Genomic DNA, 23,810 nt, shown 5'->3' on the forward strand with positions numbered 1-23,810 from the left:
GTGGAGTTGGGACTCAAACCAGTCACTCTGACTGGGGACGTGGGCATCTCAAGCAGTGGCTTAACCACTCTACCAAGCACCTGCCCTTAAAGACATGGGTTTTTTTCCCTAATATTGTCACTGAGAATTTATAACCTGAAATAAGTATTTTTATTTCAAATTAATTTCATTTTGGTATTTCCCTATATTGCCAGTAAGGAATTATTTCTTTTAAATTTTGTGTATAGGTAGATGCTCATCTGTGATTGCCCTTTAAAGTTCATAAAGGAGCATTACCAAATATTTGTTACAAGAAGGAGGTATTGGGCTTGATAGGGTTGAGAACTACCTAGGTAGGGTCTGTGCTCTATACTTAGGTACCCAGCTAATGAAACTTGTGGTAATATAATTAGTGGTAGGTGTTGCTCCTGATGTAGGGGCTTAGAAAAAGGAAAGATGGTTGTGAACTTGGGTAGTTACGAAATCTCTAATGGAAGAGAGGATTTTTTGTTAAGAGAGGATCTTGCACATGGAGGACTTAGCTCTATGCTACAGATAACTTACCTTGAAGAATTGAATGAACTGACTAGTCAGAAACATGGGAAAGCAGTTTCCAGGTAGGGCAAATGATGGAATTGAAAAGTTGAGGGCTGGGCGCTATGGTGTAGTGGGTTGAGCTGTTGCCTGCAGCATCAGCATCCCATATGGATGTCAGTTCGAGTCCCCACTGCTCCACTTCCAATCCAGCTCTCTGCTATGGCCTTGGAAAGCAGTGGAAGATGGCCCAAGTGCTTGGGCCCCTGCATGCATGTGGGAAACCCGGAAGAAGCGCCTGGCTTTGGCCTGGCCTAGCCCTGGCCATTGTGGCCATTTGGGGAGTGAACCAACAGATGAAAGATCTCTCTGCTTGTCTCTTTTCCTCTCTATAACTTTGCCTTTCAAATAAATAAGTAAATCTTAAAGAAAGAAAAGTTGAAGGACCATGGGAAATCATCGAGGTAAAGAAATCTTCATTCAGAGTTGGTGTCACCTTTTGGGTTCATGGATGGATTTCAGGGAACTCGATCTCCTGAAATGATGTACACCTTGTTTGTGTATCTTTCTGATCTCAGACTCAGACAGAGGGATTGTTCCTGGTTCCAGAGCCAGGTAATGGCAGAGACGAGGACAGAAATCCAGTGACTTCCAGTTTCATGCAGTTTGATTGCTCTCAGCTGAAGGACATGGCCAAAGGCACAGGCAGGATTGAGCTACCATTTTGTAGTGACAGGTGTAAAAACAGCTACCCTGGGGTCAACTGAATTAAGTCTGTCCTCCTGTTCCCACAAGACTTGCAGAAGGAGGGGCTTCAGCTGCTTTCTTTCAAGTGAATGAATTACTGTAATTTTTATAGCTGAAACACACTAATACTCACCAAAATAGCTTTCTCAGCTGAGGGCAAACTCCCTGAGAGAGATTATTATACCTGAGGCTGTTTCTGCAGTTTTGTCCCCAGGGTCACTGGTTTCCTGACCTGCAGGGGCCCCAGTTTCCTGCCTCATCAAATCAAAATCACTTTGCCTGGTTATTCAAATCGTGTACTGTAGGAACCTAGCCAGCATGTACCCTGTGTCCATGTCAAACTAATGTCCCTGTTACTAGTACTCACCCCTCTCCCAGAGGCCTTTCATTCACAGCTCTGTGTTTCCTTCCTATGGTTCCCAGCCTGAAACGCCCCCTGTTCTTCCTCCATTTCCAAATACCCAACCTAAGGTTCAGCTAATATCTCATCTCTACAAAAGCCCTCCTGGTTACTCCTGGCCATTTTGTCCTGCCTCTGAACTCTTGTGTTTATTGCTTGTATGGTACATCATTAGCACTTTGTTACATATTAACTCTGCTTCTCAGTGGAAATGTTTTTATGTTCACCTGGGGAATGAGGTTCCAGGAAGCCCAGGTTGGGAGTCTGGACATCCTCAATCCATGCTTCAGCCAGAGCAACTTCACTTGTACAAATATTTCATTTATTCTAAAGGGAAAGAGGGAGAAGGAGAGGGGGAGGGGGCAGGAGAGAGAGAGAGCGAGTGCAAGCGCGCTTTTATCTGTTAGTTCATTCCCCAAATGCCCACAACAGCCAGGGCTGGACCAGGTGGAAGCTAGGACCAAACATTTAATCCAAGTGTCCATGTGGGTGATCAGCACCCAATCACTTGCATCATCACCTACTACCTCTCAGGATACACATTATCAGGAAACTGAAATTGGAAGTGGAGCCAGGACTTGAATCCAGCCATTCTGATATGGGATGCCGATGTCCCAAGCACTATGCCAGGTGCCTGTCCCCAGAGCAATTGCATTTTAATGTTATATATGGGCAGTTTGTGTGATTTTTTTTTTTTACTTGAAGAAATGGTTTAGCTGTTCTCCCTGCCCTACTTTTAAAAATGTCTTAAATTTGAAACACTGGATCGATCTTGTGTGTTAACATAAATGTGAACTCATAATGGGTGAGGACCAGGACTTAATAATAGTACTTCTGCCGCACAACTGGTGCAGTTATGAGCACAAAGTGGACACTTAGAAAATGATCTTACAATTGTATTGCTCCTATTTTGGGACTATGGAATGGTTAATAGAATGAATATACTTTAATGAAGAACCCAGTATAATATTTCTGGACTTCATAAAATGTTCTTTTTTCTAAATGTGCAATTGGTGTAAACTGTTTCTACATCTCCACGAGCAGCTGGGCTCTCTCCCAGCTTGGTGTTTTTTGGTATCAATTATTTGAGCTCTGGGCTTTGAAGCTAGTGTGATTAGTCATTTGCTGAGGAGCTCCTGAGGGGCTGTCCTAGGCAGGGACTCTTGCATAGGCAGTCTCTCGGAGAGCCAGGGAGGATTATAGACTTAGGATTGGGAACATCTTTATGGAGTTTGTCATGCATAGCTTTGTCAAAAAAGACTAGGTTATTACGCTTATCCCAAACTTTGCCTTTGGAGCATTTCTTTTTGGCCTTGCTGACTTGGTTGTGGGGTCTTTATCTTTCTTGGCTGACTTTCTGGTGTTTGGCACCCTTGGGTGGCACAGCAAAATTTGAGAGCAGAGGTGATCATGGCAGCCTTGCTAAGATATCCACAAAATGGAATCCTATTTCAAGCCATCTGGTTTACGTACATGTATTTTTAAAATGCCTCATTATTGGCTTACCTTAACCTTGCAAAATTTGATCAAACTTAAATGTTACATTCATGCATTTCTGTATGCGTTAAGGTCATATTACACAACTGACTTAGAAAATGATGTGCAGAGTACCAGCACAGCTGAAAACCTACAAAAAAATCAAATTCAGAAGTCGGTACACTAACTAAACATTTTTGTCAATAATGATGAAAAATGGGAAATGCCAGTCTTTCAGACCAGTTATTTCGGCTTTCTGTATCAAATCAATGATATAAACTAATAAAGACCTGAGTATTTTAAATTGATTGTGCTATCAACTTGTTAATACTCTTGTTTTTTTGTTTTTGTTTTTTTTCTGCTCTCTGCCTGGTTCGTTGTCTTCACCTACAGGTGTACTTTATTGTCGGCTTCCAAAGGTTACTAACTTTTATCTATATCGCTAAAACTGAACTGCCTTGGCTATACTGCTGCTCTCACTGCTGCTTCCATTATTGCCTTCCTCGTCAGAATAAGGCTTTCAGAAGCCAAAGAATAACAAGAAATAAGCACCGTTTTAGAAGCCTTTCCACTATGAAACTTAAGCTAAATGTGCTCACCATTATTTTACTGCCTGTCCACTTGTTGATAACAATATACAGTGCCCTTATATTTATTCCATGGTATTTTCTTACCAATGCCAAGAAGAAAAACGCTATGGCAAAGAGAATAAAAGCTAAGCCCACTTCAGACAAACCTGGAAGTCCATATCGCTCTGTCACACACTTCGACTCGCTAGCTGTCATAGACATCCCTGGAGCAGACACTCTGGATAAATTATTTGACTATGCTGTATCCAAGTTTGGGAAGAAGGACAGCCTTGGAACCAGGGAAATCTTAAGTGAAGAAAATGAAATGCAGCCAAATGGAAAGGTTTTTAAGAAGGTAAAGTATTTCTGTGCTTTAATTATTTTAACAAGGTACCTTTTGCATTATCATAAATCAAGTACTTTTGAAATATGCTGGTTTCTGTTGGGACCATGTAACTAAATCTCAGAGGTTCTGTATATTCATTTAAGGGAATTTTTAGAATCATACACCTTGAATAATATTTTGATTGCTTGTTTGGATAAATACACTAATATGAGAACATGTCTCACTTTTAACAGTTAATTCTCGGGAATTATAAATGGATAAACTATCTCGAAGTGAACCGCAGAGTGAATAACTTTGGTAGTGGACTCACTGCGTTGGGACTAAAACCAAAGAACACCATTGCCATTTTTTGTGAGACCAGGGCTGAGTGGATGATTGCAGCACAGACTTGCTTTAAGTACAACTTTCCTCGTAAGTGCCTTGTGTTTTTGCAGGGGGAGGAGAGAGGGCTTTGCTAACTTGTGAAAGTTGTTCTGAGATTTTCCTGCTTTCAGGGCCGGCACTGTGGTGCAGTGGGTTAATGCCCTGGCCTAAAGCAGCAGCATCCCATATGGGCACCGGTTTGAGACCCAAATGTTCTAATTCCTATCCAGCTCTCTGCTATGGCCTGGGAAAGCAGTAGAGGATGACCCAAGTCATTGGGCCCTTGCACCCACATGGGAATCCCGGGGGGAGCTCCTGGCTCCTGGCTTCAGATCAGCACAGCTCCAGCCATTGTGGCCAGTTGGGGAGTGAACCATCGGATGGAAGACCTCTCTCTCTCTCTGCCTCTCCTCTCTCTCTGTAACTCTGACTTTCAGATAAATAAATATCTCTTTAAAAAAAAAAGAGATGTTCCTGCTTTCAAAGCAGGCATTCTTTAGCCATTATTTCTGTATATATTATATCCATAAAATATTATGTAATTTTATGGTTAAAAGTTATCCAATAATACCTGTTAAGATAGTTACTTTAAAGATTTATTTGAAAGGCAGAGTTAAAGAGAGGCAGAAAGAGAGAGAGAGAGAGGTCTTCCAGCTACTGTTTCACTCCCCAAATGGCCACAGTGGCCAGAGCTGGTCTGATCTAAAGCCAGGAGCCAGGAGCTTCTTTGGGGTCTCCCACATGGATGCAGGGGCCCAAGGACTTGGGCCATCTTCCACTGCCTTCCCAGGCCATAGCAGAAAGCTGGATCAGAAGTGGAGCAGCTGGGACTTGAACTGGCACCCACGTGGGATGCCAGCACTGTAGGCGACAGCTTTATCTCCTACACCACAGCACCGGCCCTAAGATAGTAAACTTCTAAGGGCTACCAGGGGAAATTGGCAGGTTAATGGATATAATTTAGAATTTTGCTTTTCAACTGGAAATGAGCCATGCTTGAAAGATATGAGATTTGGGACTATTTTTGGAGGTGACACATACAATAATGATGAAAATAACCAAAAACATGACTTAGATTAAGTCTAGTTCATTTTTTCACCTTGAAGCCTCTTATTTGACTTGTTACTCCATTTTACACAAGAAATAAGCATGTGGCAGATTGAATTGTTGGTTGATATGTTAGAATGCAAAATTGGGTATATTTCTGATTCTTCAGCATTTGTTTCTGCTGTTGTGCAAGAAACAATATTTCATAATTGAGTCCAGAACAATGCCCCGTGCCATGCTAAGCCTTCAGTTGTTTGTTGAATAAAATAGAACACTATAGGATTAGTGTTGGAGTCAAGAATTTGCATTTCAGGCAGACAAAAATAGGTAATATGAAAATGATCCCTCCTCTACCTAGCAGCGCCAGCATACCGGGTTCTAGTCCTGGTCGGGGTACCGGATTCTGTCCTGGTTGCCCCTCTTCCAGGCCAGCTCTCTGCTGTGGCCCGGGAAGGCAGTGGAGGATGGCCCAAGTGCTTGGGCCCTGCACCCCATGGGAGACCAGGAGAAGCACCGGCTCCTGCCTTCGGATCAGCACGGTGCTCCGGCCGCAGCGTGCCAGCCGTGGCGGCCATTGGAGGGTGAACCAACGGCAAAAGGAAGACCTTTCTCTCTGTCTCCATCTCTCACTTTCCACTCTGCCTGTCAAAAAAAAAAAATGTTCCCCTATGGATCTATCACCAAGCTTCAGCAATCGACCACTCCTGCAAAGTGGCTATTCTTTTTTTAAAAAAAGATTTATTTATTTATTTGAAAGAGTTACACAGAGAGAGGAGAGGCAGAGAGAGAGAGAGAGAGAGAGAGAGAGGTCTTCCATCCACTGGGTCACTCCCCAATTGGCTGCAATGGCCGGAGCTGCACCAATCCGAAGCCAGGAGCCAGGAGCTTCTTCTGGGTCCCCCACGTGGGTGCAGGAGCCTAAGGACTTGGACCATCTTCTCCTGCTTTCCCAGGCCACAGCAGAGAGCTGGATTGGAAGAGGAGCAGCTGGGACATGAACCAGCGCCCATATGAGATGCTGGCGCTTCAGGTCAGGGCGTTAATCCACTGTGCCACAGCACTGGCCCCAAAGTGGCTCTTTTCAACCACATTGTCCTTTCTGATTCCCAGCCTAGAGCTGTTCCTTGTCTGTTCTGAGTTTAGTGGCTGTCCTTCAATTCTTTTTTTTTTTTTTTTTTTGACAGGCAGAGTGGACAGTGAGAGAGAGAGACAGAGAGAAAGGTCTTCCTTTTGCCGTTGGTTCACCCTCCAATGGCCGCCGCGGCCGGCGCACCGCACTGATCCGATGGCAGGAGCCACGTGCTTCTCCTGGTCTCCCATGGGGTGCAGGGCCCAAGCACTTGGGCCATCCTCCACTGCCTTCCCGGGCCACAGCAGAGAGCTGGCCTGGAAGAGGGGCAACCAGGACAGAATCCGGCGCCCCGACTGGGACTAGAACCCGGTGTGCCGGCGCCGCAAGGCGGAGGATTAGCCTGTTGAGCCGCGGCGCCGGCCTTGTCCTTCAATTCTAACAGATCTTAATTTCAGTTTATATTATCTTCGGTGGCTCCTAAGAAGTAGATCTCCTTAGCCCCTCCAAGTAAGGCGAAGAGGACCCCAATCTGATTGGACATTGGACCCACAAAAGAAGATTCTTGGTAGAAGTGAGAACATTGTTCATGGCTGATCTGACTTGAGAGCTCAGCATTTTTAGGGTCTTATCACGCTTTAGGGCCATGACCATCAAAGGTGTGGGCCACAAGAGAGCCCTAAGGTGGGCTGCCTCTGACCGCAATCCACAGTGCAGCCAGGATCTGTTAGTCTTGAGCGTCTTAATTGACTGAGTTTTAAAGCCCTGTTGTGGCAACCCAGGGTTTCTGAGTCTCCTCAGGTTTAGGAAGTCAGAGTCCTGGGAATTTGTAAGGAAAACTTTGGGCCACTGGGGCATTTGAGGCACGTTTATGGGGTAAAAGCAAAAAGCACAAGATAAAATTAAATTATAGAATATCTTTTTTGACTGTGATTGTATCTATCATGCTATGTCTTTCTAATAAACATTCACTGTTTAATATCTGTGTTTTTTTATGTAGTTGTGACTTTATATGCCACACTTGGCAAAGAAGCAGTAGTTCATGGGCTAAACGAATCTGAGGCTTCCTATCTGATTACTAGTGTTGAACTTCTCGAAAGCAAACTTAAGGTAAATACAACATTTTCTTTTTTTCTTTTCTTTTTTTTTCTTTTTGACAGGCAGAGTGGACAGTGAGAGAGAGAGACAGAGAGAAAGGTCTTCCTTTGCCGTTGGTTCACCCTCCAATGGCCGCTGTGGCCAGTGAGCTGCGGCCGGCGCACCACGCTGATCCGATGGCAGGAGCCAGGTGCTTCTCCTGGTCTCCCATGGGATGCAGGGCCCAAGCACTTGGGCCATCCTCCACTGCACTCCCGGGCCACAGCAGAGAGCTGGCCTGGAAGAGGGGCAACCTTGACAGAAGCCGGCGCCCCGACCAGGACTAGAACCCGGTGTGCCGGCGCCGCAAGGCAGAGGATTAGCCTAGTGAGCCGCAGCGCCAGCCAACATTTTCTTTTAATTTGTAGTTGTGTTATCTGGCAGGAAAGGGAAATGTTCAATAAGTGAATTTTTGTTGTAGGCTCAAATTTAATAACTGGGTTTTCTTCCTGCTCAACAGACTGCATTGGTGGAAATCAGTTGTGTTAAACACATCATTTATGTGGACAATAAGACTATCAATAAAGCAGAGTATCCTGAAGGATTTGAGATTCACAGCATGCAATCAGTAGAGGAGTTAGGATCCAAGCCAGAAAACTGTAAGTAAAGCAGTAAAAGCGAATTTACTAATGCACTCAAAGTTTGTCATGTTAGTAGGTTAGAAAGAGAAATGACGGCAATGAAAATGTTAAAGTGTTAAAGTTTTTTTTTTTTTTTTCCTGTGCGAACGGCCTTTATTGGTTACTACATGAAAGGGAACAGAGCAGGGGATATGCCAGCACCTGCTCCTGGGGAGACGTCCGCCAACTTGCTTGCTGCCCTCTGAAAGCCATTTTTTTTTTGGACAGGCAGAGTGGACAGTGAGAGAGAGAGAGAGAGAGAGAGAAAGGTCTTCCTTTTTGCCGTTGGTTCACCCTCCAATGGCTGCTGCGGCCGGTGCGCTGCGGCCGGCGCACCGCGCTGATCCGATGGCAGGAGCCAGGTACTTCTCCTGGTCTCCCATGGGGTGCAGGGCCCAAGCACCTGGGCCATCCTCCACTGCACTCCCTGGCCACAGCAGAGAGCTGGCCTGGAAGGGGGGCAACCGGGACAGAATCCGGTGCCCCGACCGGGACTAGAACCCGGTGTGCCGGTGCCTCAAGGCGGAGGATTAGCCTAGTGAGCCGCAGTGCGGGCCAGCCATTTTTTAATAAAGATATTTTAAAACAATTAAAAACTACCTACAAGAATATGATTAAGATTTTTCTGTTTTTCCCTTCAAGAAACTAACCACTGTTTAGAATTCACTAAACAGTTGTGATGTAATCAGTGGTTCAGACTTTATAGCAGTTGCTGTCAAACTTTTATTCTTTAAAAATAAGCCTCTGTAACCTTTCAATTTGGACTTCATAACAGGAACAGATCTCAGACCTTATATGTAGTAACCTTTTTTTTTTGAAGATTTACTTATTTATCTGAGTAGTGGAGTTACGGAGAGAGGGAGAGACAGAGAAAGGGGTCTTTCGTTCACTGGTTCACTCCCCAAACGGTGGCAACATCCAGAGCTGGGCTGATCTGAAGCCAGGAGCTTCTTCAGGGTCTCCGCGTGGGTGCAGGGGCTCAAGCATTCCATCCATCTCTGCTGCTTTTAGGCCATTGCAGACAGCTGGATTGGAAGTGGAACAGCCGAGCTTGAACTGGTGCCCATATTAGGTACTGGCAGTGCAGGGTGCGGTGGCTTTATCCGCTATGCCACAGCGCTTGCCCCAACCCCCCCCCCTTTTTTTTTAATGCTTAGTGCTAGTGATCTTAATGGTATCTGAGAAGATGCAAAACTCTTTACGAAGATTAATGCTTGGATTTATTCTGCTACTGAGGTGATAACTAGAACTTTTCATTTGAAACAGATAAATGCACATCATAGCCAAAAGTCCTCAGTTGGTCATTAGTACAGAAAATTGAGGAAATCAATGCTCCATTTGAATACTTTTCTTCTCATGTTTAATGTGAAGGTAGCTATGCCATACTAGATGAGGAAAGGATTCATTTTGGTAGCTGAAAATTGAACCTCTACTCAACTTCTGAGTATTTTATCATTGGAAAGTAAACATGTATTTACAATAACAGGTATAGATTATAGCTTTCTACCATGTTTCAAGGATGGCAGAGTCTGAGATTTTACCCTACTTGCATACAAGTGAGTCCGCCAGATGTCTTGGAGACATCTCTGGGTCAGAGATGAGGATCGGTCTTTTTTTAAAAAAAAAGATTTATTTATTTATTTGAAAGATAGAGTTAGAGAGAGAGAGAGAGAGAGAGAGAGAGAGAGAGAGAGAAAGGGGCCAGCGCTGTGGCTCATTTGGTTAATCCTCCGCCTGCAGCACCAGCATCCCATATGGGTGCCGGGTTGCTCCTCTTCCAGTCCAGCTCTCTGCTGTGGCCTGGGAGGGCAGTGGAGGATGGCCTAAGTGGTTGGGCTCCTGTACCGCATTGGAGACCAGGAGAGGCACTTGGCTTCTGGCTTTGGATCGGCACAGTGTCAGCTGTAGCGGTCATTTGTGGGGTGAACCAACGGAAGGAAGACCTTTCTCTGTCTCTCTCTCTCACTGTCTAACTCTATCTGTCAAATAAATAAATAATAAATAAATAAATAAGAGAAGAGAGAGAGAGAGAGAGAGTGCGCTTCCAGCCACATCTGGTTGACTCCCCAAATGGCTGCAGTGGCCAGTGCTGGGCCAGGCCAAAGCCAGGAGCAAGGAGCTTCAGCCAGGTCTCCCACATGGGTGGCAGGGGTCCAAAACTTGGGCCATCTTCTGTCACTTTTCCCAGGGGAAAAAAAAAGTAGGGAACTGGATTAGAAGTGGAACAACCAGGACAGGAACCAGAGCCCATATAGGATTCTGGTGTTGCCGGCAGTGGCTTTACCTACTACACCACAATGCCTGACCCAAAGAACAATCTTTTTACCCATGGCTGTAACAGCTTAGAGAAACCAAATAGTTTATTATCTTTCTTGTGCTGTATAGTAGCGGTGCACCTGTTGTTAGCTCTGGAGGGAGGAACTATTTCTGGGCAAATGTCTTTGAAAAAATAGTCCAGAACAAAGTCAGTGCCTCTGCTGGTAACATGTGAAGGAACATAAGAAACCAAGGGAGAACGGTCTCTGAACACCTGATTGACCCTGCAAGATTGTGGTCAACTTGACTGAGAAATTCTGTTTGGTAGAAATTTGTTGCTAATTTTAATGATTCACCGAGGGGTATTGGCAGAAAACTAAAGAGGTGTCAGTCCTCATAATTCTGTGTGAGCAAAAACATGATAGGCCATATATCCCACTTGCACTCATTTCTAGTAGATAGGATACATTTATTTTGGTACTTCAGTCGAGTTGTTACTATGGTGACACTTTTTGCATGATTATGCAAATTTGGGCAGGCACAAAGTGTCACATTATGTGCTTAAACTGGGAAAAACAACATATTTCTTGTTGCTGCTTGTATTAATCATCATCATAGGAGATATTTGGTTTGTCTTTGCTTGTTTTGTAAACTAGGACACTAACTTTAAGAAGCATTAGATTTAGCCAGTGTAAGTATAACTTTATCTTTGTTTCATTGGTATATCTTGCTGTTTAAATTTTTTATCTTAGCTAATATAGGACAACATAAGTTATTTTGTAAATGGACATTTTAATCTTATCTTATTACACTTGTATTTAATTCTGATAATATAGCTGTGAATTCTCCATTTCAATGTATTCTGGAAAGGAAAACAATTACTAGATAAGCACATTATACTACCTTGAAAGTGGAAGCTCTAGGGTATACAACTTAACATGGAGCTTTAGAGTTGAAGTCACCTTAAAGATAGAGTCTGGCTGTTTGCAATTGCATACGTGCAATCTGCAGGTTCAGTCACCTCTTGTTCCATCCCAGATATATGAAATCCAAAATTTCAGAAATAATCTTTTGTCTCAGCTCCATAGGTGATTCTGATGTCCACCAGGAGTTAAGAACCACAATCTAGTCCAACTGTCTGATTTTAGAGTTGAGAAAACTGACATCTCAGGAGCTTAAACCTAATACTCTATCCTTCTGATTCAATGAAGTCCTAGACCTTTTTTTTCCCAAAAACATTACTCTGTACACAATACTGGGGAGGGGCAAGGGGGCATGAGCAAACAGAGATGAGGGTAAATATCCAGAAAAATATCCAGTAATTGAGTTAGAAATTATCATTGTAATTAACCAGGATTTGGTAATTGTTTTTGCTTTGATTATGAATGAAGAATATTTGCCTTAAGAGATTTATCTGAAATATCAGTGTTTCGTGATTGAACTTTTAAATGAAAGAAAATGTACTGTTTTGTTCATTTAGCGAGCATTCCTCCAAATAGACCAACGCCATCAGACATGGCCATTGTCATGTATACCAGTGGTTCTACCGGCCGACCTAAGGGAGTGATGATGCATCATAGCAATCTGATAGCTGGGATGACAGGCCAGTGTGAGCGAATACCTGGACTAGGGTAAGAGTTCTTAGAAACCAGAGCTCATGTGTGGCACTCTCTAAACTTAAACTATATTAAATGATGAAAGTGATTGACGTTTCGAATTTAAAATGCCTTTTCAACAGTGGTTAAAATGTTTGTAATATTTTGTTTTAGACCAAAGGACACATACATTGGCTACTTGCCTCTGGCTCATGTGCTGGAACTGACAGCAGAGATATCTTGCTTTACCTATGGCTGTAGGATTGGATATTCTTCTCCACTTACGCTGTCTGACCAGGTGACAAATCTTTCAGTATATTGACATGGTCATATTAAGTTGCATTGTTTGAACACATATTACTAAAACATGAGATATTTTAATTCAGGTAATCTTTCTCCTTGACTTTAACAATAGCTTCCATGAAAACAACTCTATAGATCTGTTTAGCATTGTTTTATCTACATACTTTAAAATTCATTTAAAATGACTGTTTACTTTCATCTTGTATTTATCTATTAGATTTTTATTCTGGAGAGCTAAGATAGAGAATATAAACGTATCAAACTTTTTGACATATGATCCATGAGTTTTGGTTGTTTTCTGGGGAAGTGGATGGGATGGTAGGGTTCTGGCTCAGTTTTCTTCCGAGGTTTCTCTGGGCCTATGCTGTCCAATGTACTAGCCACTAGCCACATATGTAGGTGGGAACTTAAAATTAAGTTTAAAAGATTTATTTTCTCATTTGCTCTAGCCACATTTCAAGTTCTCAAAAGCTACATGTGGCCAGTGGCCATGATATTGCATAGCATGGAGACAGAGTATTTCCGTCATTGTAGAATATTCTATTGGGTAGCACTGCAGCAGCTCAAGGGCAGCTCTCAGCTTACTACACTGAGCCAAGCTTCCTCTTTTCTCTGTTGTTCATAGCAGAAATTCCAGCAATGGGTATGGCTAATTAATATGTTTTAAGCCCATTTGAAACCCCACATCTAATACCTTTGTCCATAGTCGAGTATTTTAAAGATTTATTTTGAACTGAGATTCTTACCACATTTTGTTTTTTCGTTTTTGGTATATAACTTAAAGTACACAAGTCTTAAGCATAATATTTCATTGAATTTAACATAGGGCTGGTGCTGTGGCTCACTAGGTTAATCCTCTGCCTGTGGCGCCTGCATCCCATATGGGCACTGGGTTCTAGTCCCAGTTGCTCCTCTTCCAGTCCAGCTCTCTGCTGTGGCCTGGGAAGGCAGTGGAGGATGGCCCAAGTGCTTGGGCTCCTGCACCCACATAGGAGACCAGGAGGAAGCACCTGGATCCTGGCTTCAGATCAGCGTAGCTCCAGCTGTGGTAGCCATTTGGGGGGTAAACCAACGGAAGGAAGACCTTTCTCTCTGTCTCTCTCACTGTCTAACTCTGTCAAATAAAAAAATTTAAAAAAATTTAATATATACATGTAATATATACATGCCAGTCCATATGTATGAATACACACATAAATTGATCTTGAACATCTAGGTAAGACAAAATGAACAGCACTTTAGAATGTCCATTCTCACCCCTCATAGTTACAGCTACCCCACTAGGATAATCCAATATCCTTTTATATTTTAATTTTTAAAGTTTTTTTTTTTGAAAGGCAGAGTTAGACAGTGAGAGAGAGAGACAGAGAGAAAGGTCTTCCTTCCATTGGTTCACCCCCCAAATGGCCGCTACGGCCGGCACGCTGCACTGATCCGAAGCCAGGAGCCAGGTGCTTCCTCCTGGTCTCCCATGCCGGTGCAGGACCCAAGCACTTGGGCCATCCTCCACTGCCTTCCCAGGCCACAGCAGAGAGCTGGACTGGAAGAGGAGCGACTGGGACAGAATCCGGCGCCCCAACCAGGACTAGAACCCGGGGTGCCGGCTCTGCAGGTGGAGGATTAGCCTAGTGAGCCGCTGCGCCAGCCTATATTTTAATTTTTAAAAAAGATTTATTTGAAAGGCTGAGCAACACAGAGAGATACATGTGTGCGCACACATGCACACACACACAGACACACACACACACACAGACACAGCCACACATATATACCCAGTTGCAGGGAGGAGATAGATCTTCCACTGCTGGTTTATTCCTCAGATGGCCTCAACAGTCCTGTCTGAGCCAGAACAAAGCCTGGAGCCAGGAACTCCATCTGGGTCTCTTGTGTGGGTGGGTGACGGATCCAATGACTCAGGCCATCTTCTGCTGCCTTCCCGGGCACGTGAGCAGGGAGCTGGATCGCAAGCAGAAGAACCAGAGTTCAGACTGGCACTCTAATGGCGTCACAACCAGAGGCTTAACCCACTGTACTGACTGCTGGCCAGTCAGTCATCTCCTTTTAAAGCGGTCTTTTCTGCGAGACAAAAGTTCTATTCTAAACAGCTACCAACTTTGTTCTTCAAGGAACACAAACTCTTTGTAAGGTGGAGTGCTGCTGTATTTAATGTAACTACACTACTCAGCTCAAAGAACACATTTACAATCTGTTGGACTAGGGGTGGGCATTTTGGCCTAGTGATTAAGATGCTGGTTCAGATGCCCAGGTCCTGTGTCAGAGTGCCTGAGTTCAAGTCCTGGCTCTGGTTCCTGTCTCCAGCCCCCTACTGCATGCCCTAGGAAGCAGTGGTGATGGCTCAAGTAGGTAGGTCTCTGCCACTTACAAGGGAGACCTGGCTCCTGGGCATTTGGGGAGCGTATCAATTGCTAGGAGCTCATTGTGTCCATCTGCCTCTCAAATAAATAAGTAAATAAAAAATGTTAATATCACATAAACTCTGCTAGACTAGTAATGGAGAGTAAGTAAACTATCAAACAAACTAGTAAACAGAACTTGATCTAGTGAAGTAAAAATAGACCTATAAATGAGACTGGAGAATAAATTCTAAACTTTCGTTTTTAGAACAACCTGTGATGATTATGTTTTGAGGGATTGTCATGGACTTTCTTATGTTCAGAGATGTTATTAAATTGTAAAAAAAATTTCACTAAGTTTTGAGAAAGATTTTCCCCCAATTTGGGGAAATTCAGAAGCCAGGGGACCAACAACCTTTTTTGCATTGCCTTTCCTAGAACAATAGCCTCAGTGTGGGGAAAGAGGGACAATCGGAGTCTATTTCTGGTCTGACTTAATTCTTGAAGTCTCTAAGGCCAAGCTAGCACATTAGAAGCCTGTTAAATAAAATTCCCACTTACTTTTTAAATCAACTTTACTATAAAGCCTCTTAGTTTTCCTACGAGTCTAAACCCCAGGAATCTCCCTCACATAGGAAATATCAGAGCCCACAGTTACCACATTTGGAGTTAGCAGATGCTAGCAATGTTCTTATAACCAGGGCTATTGTGATCACAATATGACAAAAAAAGGAACTGATAATATGGATTGAATCACCCTAATCTGAAAATCCAAAATATGAAATACTTCAAAACTTTTTGAGCACCGGCATGATACCTCACATGGGAAATTCGACACTGGACTTCATGTGACAGGTCACAGTTAAAACACAGATGTATTAAAGTATTATATAAAATTACCATCAAGATATATAGTATAAGGTGCCTTTGAAACATACAGGAATTTCATCTTTAGGGTTGGCCCCCATCCTGAAGATACTAATTATGCATATGCAAATATTCCAAAAGCCATACAAAATTCAAAACACTTCTGGGCCCAAGCATTTTGGGTAAGGGATAGTCAAACTATATTACTAAAAGCGGTAAACAGGAACTGCTACCCTGGAATTGCTCTCAGTAACAAAACTGCTCAGTAATATGTGGAGGACAGCTCCAATGTGAAGGATGTGAATGCCATTTTCTCCATAGAGCAGCCTGTCCATGCATGGTGGGTGGGTGTAGATTTGCACTGAAAAATATACACACACACACACGTGCATACATAAAATCCAAGAAGTTACATTATACTTTTTATCTATATTCAAGAAAAGAAGGGAAAAGCAATGTTTTTAAAGATTTTATTTATCTATTTTGAGAGGTAGAGTGACAGAGAGAGTGGTCTTGCCACTTGCATTTGGCTGCAATGGTCAGAGCTGGGCCCATCCGAAGCCAGGAGCCAGGAGCTTCTTCCAGGTCTCCCACACAGGTGCAGGGGCCCAAGGACTTGAGCCATCTTATACTGCTTTCCCAGGCCATAGCAGAGAGCTGGATTGGAAGAGGAGCAACCAGAACTTGAAGCGGCGCCCATGTGGGATGCCAGCACTGCAGGTGGCGGCTTTATCCACTATGCCATGGTACTAGCCCCAGGAAAACCAATTTAGTTCTCCCAGCAGAACATTATGTGTGGCTAAGCTGTTGGTTCTTACTGATCACAATACTTCTTAAGAGGTGGTTTTCTTCTTTCTTGTGTTGACCATGACCAACATGTACTATATCTTAACTTGAAGTCTAATGAATTACATTTCAACAGATTTTTATTTTCTTCTAGGTCTCTCAGTGGGTGACTTTGTCAGTTTTCCTTCCTACTGATGTGACATTTGAAATTAGAGTTAGTATTTTTGTAGATAAGAAAGAAAGGAAAAGGGAATATATACATAGTTACACACACACGCACACACACACACACACAGCCTTTTTAGCCATTGCTGGTGTCCTTCATATGCTACCAGTGGGAATATTATCAAATTAGGACTTCTGCATGTTGTTAATTGATGCTCATAGTGCTGACTTTCAGATGTGGCTTTGCATATAGTGATCCAAGAAAATTAAAATTATCTTCAATTTTTTTTAGTGTTAAGTCTGACTTAATCCAGGTTTTGCTTTTTTAGGTTGTGGTAGTAGTCTGTGCGTTAGTAGGTGATGTGTTTTTAATAAGCAGTTTGGTTCACCGAAGTAGGCCATTTTCTCATCACCCTAGATCAGTTTCTCTAAAGAAGGCTGAAATGGATTGGCAGCTATAATCTGCAGAATAAAGTATGAAAGCACTTGCATTTCTGACTTGCAGGTTGTGATCATTGTGACAGGTAACTCAGAGTGCTAGAAGATCAGATATCATGTGTAACTTCTGTGTCCCTTATTAGTACTGGAATTAGGACATCTTTTTGCTCAGGCTGGTTTCCCTGATTGTATTTACTTTTCCTTCATGCAGTCCAGCAAAATTAAAAAGGGAAGCAAAGGAGACTGTACTGTACTGAAGCCTACACTTATGGCTGCTGTTCCGGTGAGTACAGAATATGAAAATGAACAGACAAGGGTCATCTATGTAATTTATTGCTCAGACTTGAACTTTTTATGAAAGTAATACCCTTAGATATATGTGCATATTTTTTTTAAAAAAATTTGCTCTATTGAAACCATGGTAAATGTGTTCTTTTAAATCATGCAGTGGCAAGATTCTGCAGTGTTTGCCTGTCAGTGTTTGGTGATACTTGAACATTAGATGATGAAAATTACCTAGTTCAAATTACCTAGTATGAGAATTAGCCATAATATTTTTTAAAAAAGATTTATTTGTTTGAAAGCAGAGTCATGGAGGAAAAGAATAAGGGGGGGGGAGGGAAGGAGGGAGGGAGGGAGGGATCTTCCATCTGTTGATTCACTCCCCAAGAGGCTGTAATGTCCAGGGCTGGGCCAGGAGCCAAGAGCTTCTGCGTCTCTCATGTGGATGCAAGGGCCCAAGCACTTGGGCCATCTTCCACTGCTTTCCCAGGTGCATTAGTGGAGAGCTAGATTGGAAGTGGATCAGCTGAGACTTGAACCAGTGCCCATATGGGAGGTTGGCACTGCAGGCCGTGGTTTAACCTGCTGCACCATAGCCCTGGTCCCGGCCATAATATTTTAAGACAGGTTGTATTCTAAAGATCATCTTGTTTAATGTCTTAAATTTAAAAATGAGACAACCCCAGGCCAAATTAGAGAGCTGAGGCAGCATGTCTGAGATTATGGAGCAGGCAAGTGGCAGAGCTGAATTTAGGATCCAAGCCTTCTGACCCTCTATATGGTAACTGAGGGCAACTGTCAATTAACAGAGCCCCCAAAGGACAAAGTTTATCTTTCTCATGTTTTTATTTCAAAGGCATGGGGAAGGGGGAGCTTCTACCCGCTGGTTCACTCCCCAATGGCTGCAACCTCCAGGTCTGGGCCAGGCCTAAGCCAGGAACCAGGAACTCCATCCAGGTATCCCACATGGATGGCAGAAAACTAACTACTTGCTCGCCTGCTGCTGCCCAGGGTGTGCATTAGCAGGCAGCTGGAATCGGGAACGGAGCCAGGACTTGAACCCAGGCACTGTGATAAAGCACAATGGTGTCTCAGATGGTAGCTCAACTGCTATGCCAAAAGCCTGCCCCCAGGAAAAGCTGTTTAATTCTAGATATTCAAGATCTTTACATGAAATGCAGCCTTTAAGAAAAAGAAGGGATTACATTTTATAGATTGGTAATGATGAATTTTGAAACATTTTGGGCAGTGTTTCAAATGTGAGGAATGGAATGTACTCCAGCTTATGCTGTGGAAGTCTCAGTGTAGCTGTGTGTCACTGCTGCTTGTATTGCGAATTAGACTTCAAACCTTACCCCAGTATCTTTCACAATTTTCCTTTTGTACGTGGACAGTCTGAGATTAGATAATAAAGTGTGATTCCCTCCTGGTTTTCCTAAGAATGGAAAATACTTCATGATCTAAGTATAAAATTCTCACACAACCAGATAATTAGAATAGATCAGAGGAACCTTTGCCATTTTATTTAGAAGTACTGTAGAGTTCAGCAAGTGTTCACTCTGAAAGGAGAAGCTTCTGGCTGAAAAACATAATAAAGCTGTACTAATAATAGCTAGAATATAGCGTACAGTGTGCTAAGTGCCGTAAATAGATTATCTCACTTAATTCTCTCTAAAATTCTGACAGAAAGGCCCTGTTATCCTCATTTTATGAAAAAGAAACTTGCCCAAAGTCACACACATGCAGTTGGAACTCTGCCAATCCAATATCAAAGGCTTCTATAACCCCTATGACTGTCTAGTTGGGAAAGTTTGGTGGTGTTTTATTTGGGGAAATGGCATACTGGTTTTATTACCCAAAGTACCCAAGACTCCCTAGTAAACTCTATCAGAGAACATAGTTAGGGAGGGGAAAGGGCAAAGGTGTCAAGAAAGTAATCTGATTTTAGGCCTGAAGGATAAACAGGAGTTACAGATCAGTTATTTATCAGCTGAAGGCCTATTGCCCATTCTTTCCCGCCCTACTTTGTGTCTTGAGGCTAACTTCTATGGGCAAATCACCAGAGCCTTCTTGCTTTGTAGGCTTTGGTTTGGGTCAATTAGGGGCAATCTTGAGAGGTCAGAGGGCAGGGCGATAGAGGTCTGCAGATGCATTCCTTTTGTTCCTTCCCAACTGGGCTGGAGTTTCGGCAGTTGTCCAGCAGCAGTCAGATGGTCTCTTTTCCATTGGTTATAACCAGTCTCTTGAATAGCTGTAGTCCTCATCCAGGTTCTAGTGACACTCTCCTCTTACTTCTTTAGGTCTAGGAGGTAAAATTTATGTTGCTGTTGCTTCCCTTAACTCCTTCTCCTCTACACATAGCCCACCCTTTTTTTCTTTTTTCTTAAAAGGATATTTTTATTGATAATTAGTTTTCTAAGATTTATGTATCTATTTGAAAGGCACAGTTAGGGAGGGAGGAGGAAGAGAGAGATCAATCTTCTGTCTGCCTGTTCAGTCTCCAAATGTCTGCAACAGCCAGGAATCAGAAATTTCTTGGGGGTCTCCCATGTGGGTGCAGGGGCCCAAACACTTGGGCCATCTTCTGCCACTTTCCATGTGCGTTAGCAGGGAGCTGGAGCAGAAGTGGAGCAGCCAGGTTACAAACTAACACCCATATGGAATGCCAGCATTGCAGACCAGGTGGCTTTACCCAGTCCGTCAAAATGACAGCGCTGAAAATTGTTTTTGATAAGTTATATTTTTTGAAGATTTGATTGCAGCTTATTTTTAAGATTTATTTATTGTCATTTTATTTGAAAAACAGAGAGACACAAGTAGTGTCACAGAGAGATAGACAGAGAGATCTTCCATCCATTGGTTCACTCCACCAATTGCCTGCAACAGCCAGGGCTGGGCCAGGCTGAAGCCAGGAGCCAGGAGCTCTATCTGAGCCATCCATGTGGGTGGCAGGTACTTGAGACCTCACCTGCTGCCTCCCAGAGTGTGCATTCACTGGCAACTGGATTGAAAGCAGAGGATCTGGGACTCAAACCAGGCATTTCAATATGAGAGACAGGTGTCCCAAGTGGTGACTTAACTGCTGTGCCAAACGTCTGCCCCAATTCTATTTTCTGAGTTTCTTTCCTGGGTTGGAATAAAATACCAATTTACTACTATAATTTTCACAATGTGAAAATTCAAAATAAATTTCTACTTATAAGCAGTGACTCCGTTGAACAGCATGTAATGTTAAGTTGAGACAAAGGGTGACTTGATGAGCTAACAGTAAATCCTGCCAACTTATTGCGGTGGTATTGTGTTCCTTACAAACTGAGGGCTTTCAGCACCTGTGATTGGTATCTAGTGTTAGAAGGAGCAGTGTAAGTGGTTCTTACATGTCTGTCTCACTCCCAAGTGCTTGCTTTTTATTTTTGTTTTAAGATCCCGTATGTTTTTGAGTGGGAATAGTTATAGGATATTAAAGTCCTTCTGGGGCTCCTCTGGGATTGCTCAGACACAGATCTAGAGAAATACTTCAGTTAGACAAACATGAATCCTTTTGTGGAAATGGAGAAAACAGCACTGTACCATGTTTGAATGCTGTGGTAGCTTTTTACAGATGGATCTACTGTCCTCATTTGAATGGCTCTATTCTGAGACTGAAGGAACCATCCATAATGTTATTCATTATAGCACAACTTAGTTTATATTGATAATAGACACTTTAAATATTGAGAACCGGCAGCTCTTTATAAACAGATGTTCTTTATACAGTTATTCTTGTTCATTTGTGCTCAGTGATTTCAAGAAAGCATCCTTCCTTGATAGTCTGAGCTGCTTGTTTTGTTTGTATTAGCATGAGAATCAGTAGATCACAAACCTGGTCCTACCTCTTAATTTTCTGAGTAGCTCTGAGCAAGAACTCTGTTCTTTTTTGTTACCTTTGCTTCTATTAAAATATAATAGAAATGCCTGATGTATAAGAACATATAGTTTTTTTTTAAAAAAAATATTTACTTATTTGAAAGGCGGAGTGACAGAGAGGGATAGAGAAAGAGGGTACTTCCATCTGCTGGTTCACTCCCCAAATGGCTGCAACAAAGCAGGAGCCAGGAGCTCCATCCGGGTCTTTGATATGGGTATCAGGGTCTCAGGCACTTGGGCAATCTTCTGCTGCCTTCCTGGGCACATGAGCAGGGAGCTGGAAGAGAAGTGGAGCAACCAGAACTCAAACTGGCACTCACATGGAATGGCTGGCATCATGGGCAGGGGGCCCAACCTGCTGTGCCACAAAGGACATACAATTTTTAAGAAACCATAATACTCTGTCATGTTGTAACAGGTTCACAAAGTTGGAAGAATGAAGAGAAAACAAGTCTTCATAATAAAAGACCAGATTCAGATTCAGCATAGTTGAATAGTTTGGTACTGTTTGAGAATAAGTGAATATAGTTGAAAAAAGAAAATTTAAAAGAATCTGTGAAAGCTGAATGAGTTCTCTATGCTCTAGTTCACATTTTTTAAAATTGTCCATAAACTTAGTGTATAGAACTAAAGATAAGCCCTATACTTGTCTTTAGTCTTTGAAAAATTATTTTTTTAGTTTTGATTGATGTAATAATCATATATTTATGGATATAGTGTGATATTCTAATATATGTATTATCCTTAGTCTTTTTGAAGTAGTGACCAAGGAAAGTCAGTGATATTAATTCTGTGATATAGGAAAATGTGTGTCCATTATTGATACTAGAGACCTATCTAGGATGTTATAAATAAGATATCTTCAATTAAAGACTGTCTCGCTGGCACTGTGGTGTAGCAGATAAAGCCACCGCTTGCAGTGCCAGCATCCCATATGGGTGCCGGTTTGAGTCCCAGCTGCTCCACTTCCAATTGAGCTCTCTGCTATGGCCTGGGAAAGCAGTAGAGCATGGCCCAAGTCCTTGGGCCCCTGCACCCATGTGGGAGACACAGAAGAAACTCCTGGCTCTTGGCTTTGGACTGGCACAGCTCTGGCCATTGTGGCCAACTGGGGAGTGAACCATCGGATGGAAGACTTCTCTCTCTCTCTGCCTCTCCTTCTCTCTCTGTGTAATTCTGCCTTTCAAATAAATGAAGCTTGCAAAAAAGACTGTCTCACTGTTGATGTAATTCTTTTCAAATTATTGAATATTTTGTTTACCTTTCAGGAAATCATGGATAGAATTTATAAGAATGTTATGAGCAAAGTCCAAGAGATGAATTATGTTCAGAAAACTCTGTTCAAGATAGGGTATGATTACAAATTGGAACAGATCAAAAAGGGATATGATGCACCACTTTGCAATCTGTAAGTAGTTTCACAAGTTCTTTAAAGATTTTTGTGTTTTTAAATCTGGAAGTTGAATAAGTAAATGGCAAGTTAATTTAATTTGAATACCACCACCATGATCATAATGTTCAATTCCTTGTATTCTACCTTATAAACCTTATATAACAAGTAGAGGACCCTGAACTCTAATCTTGGCAATTTAACAAATTCTAATTATCAGTCAATATATTTAATCACAAAATTTGGTCTTATGGAGAAAAACTAGAATATAGGTTTGAAACAAGACATTTAGAGTTTAAAAATATATTTAATCACAAAATTTGGTCTTATGGAGAAAAACTAGAATATAGGTTTGAAACAAGACAATTTGAGTTTAAAAACTGTTGTTTCAAACTATGAGAAGTGATTGTCAAGATTTATTCTTTGTGGGAGTTTCTGATTTATTATATTCATCAGTGGCATAGTAAATATATGAATATAACAGTTATTTAAAGATAGACTATTTTCTTTTTATATGTGTATTTATTTTCATCTACTTGAAAGGTAGAGAGAGTGAGAGAAAGATAATCTACCATCTGCTGGTTCCCTCTTCAAAATGTCAGGCTGGGCCAGGCTGAAATCAGCAGCCTTAACTTCCATCCCTGTCTCCCAAGTACTTAAGCCATCACCTGCATCCTTACCAGGTGCCTGAGCAGGGAGCTGAATCAGAGGCAGAGTAGCCTGGACTCCAACCTGCTGCTCTCTGATACAGGCTGTTGGTAGCCCACACAGAAGCTTATCCCACTGCACCACAACATCCCCCCCATAAACGTTGTTTTGATGGTGGTGCTGGGAGGTGATGATTGGGAAGCATTTTTCAGGGAAAGTAGATAAGTGGTTAGATATTCCAAAGATAACTTTGAATTTTTTCCATTTGACGTCATCAGTTTCTTTCACCGACTAGATGTCAGAGCAGTCCAGTAGTGCAGTATTTTTTTTCGTTCTTAAGAGTATTTCTGGCTATTGCTGGAAGCTAGGTGGCCACATGGCCCAACCACAGGTGTCAGCTTCACCCCCACACTAATGGGATTCACTGCTCCTACTTCGCTGCCCACCCCCCAGCAAAGTTTAAAAGGAGCTGTTATTTTCTTTCTGTTATTTTCTTTCTCTCTCCCTCTCTCTTACCATCTTGTCCTCTCCCC

At 42.5% G+C, this 23,810-nt stretch overlaps 1 protein-coding gene across 6 annotated transcripts in view; it reads left to right on the top strand.

Moving 5' to 3' along the window:
* The window catches only part of ACSL4 (acyl-CoA synthetase long chain family member 4), a 90,501-nt gene that overhangs the window by 45,658 nt on the left and 21,033 nt on the right, over window positions 1-23,810 (top strand). For 2 of the 6 annotated variants that reach the window (XM_051827238.3, XM_008272873.5), the window contains exons 3-10: window positions 3,821-4,060; window positions 4,285-4,462; window positions 7,531-7,640; window positions 8,128-8,266; window positions 12,024-12,174; window positions 12,313-12,436; window positions 17,263-17,334; window positions 22,508-22,647. In XM_051827238.3, the coding sequence (XP_051683198.1) occupies window positions 3,833-4,060; window positions 4,285-4,462; window positions 7,531-7,640; window positions 8,128-8,266; window positions 12,024-12,174; window positions 12,313-12,436; window positions 17,263-17,334; window positions 22,508-22,647 (1,142 nt within the window). In that variant the 5' untranslated portion in view covers window positions 3,821-3,832. Of the gene's footprint in view, window positions 1-3,529; window positions 4,061-4,284; window positions 4,463-7,530; window positions 7,641-8,127; window positions 8,267-12,023; window positions 12,175-12,312; window positions 12,437-17,262; window positions 17,335-22,507; window positions 22,648-23,810 lie in introns of all 6 variants that reach the window. The other 4 variants (XM_070066417.2, XM_008272872.5, XM_070066415.2 and 1 more) reach the window with 2 other exon arrangements.

The sequence above is a fragment of the Oryctolagus cuniculus genome, chromosome X (genome assembly GCF_051225735.1).
Source record: "Oryctolagus cuniculus isolate XC-2025 breed Fujian yellow rabbit chromosome X, ASM5122573v1, whole genome shotgun sequence".
Lineage (NCBI taxonomy): Eukaryota > Metazoa > Chordata > Mammalia > Lagomorpha > Leporidae > Oryctolagus > Oryctolagus cuniculus.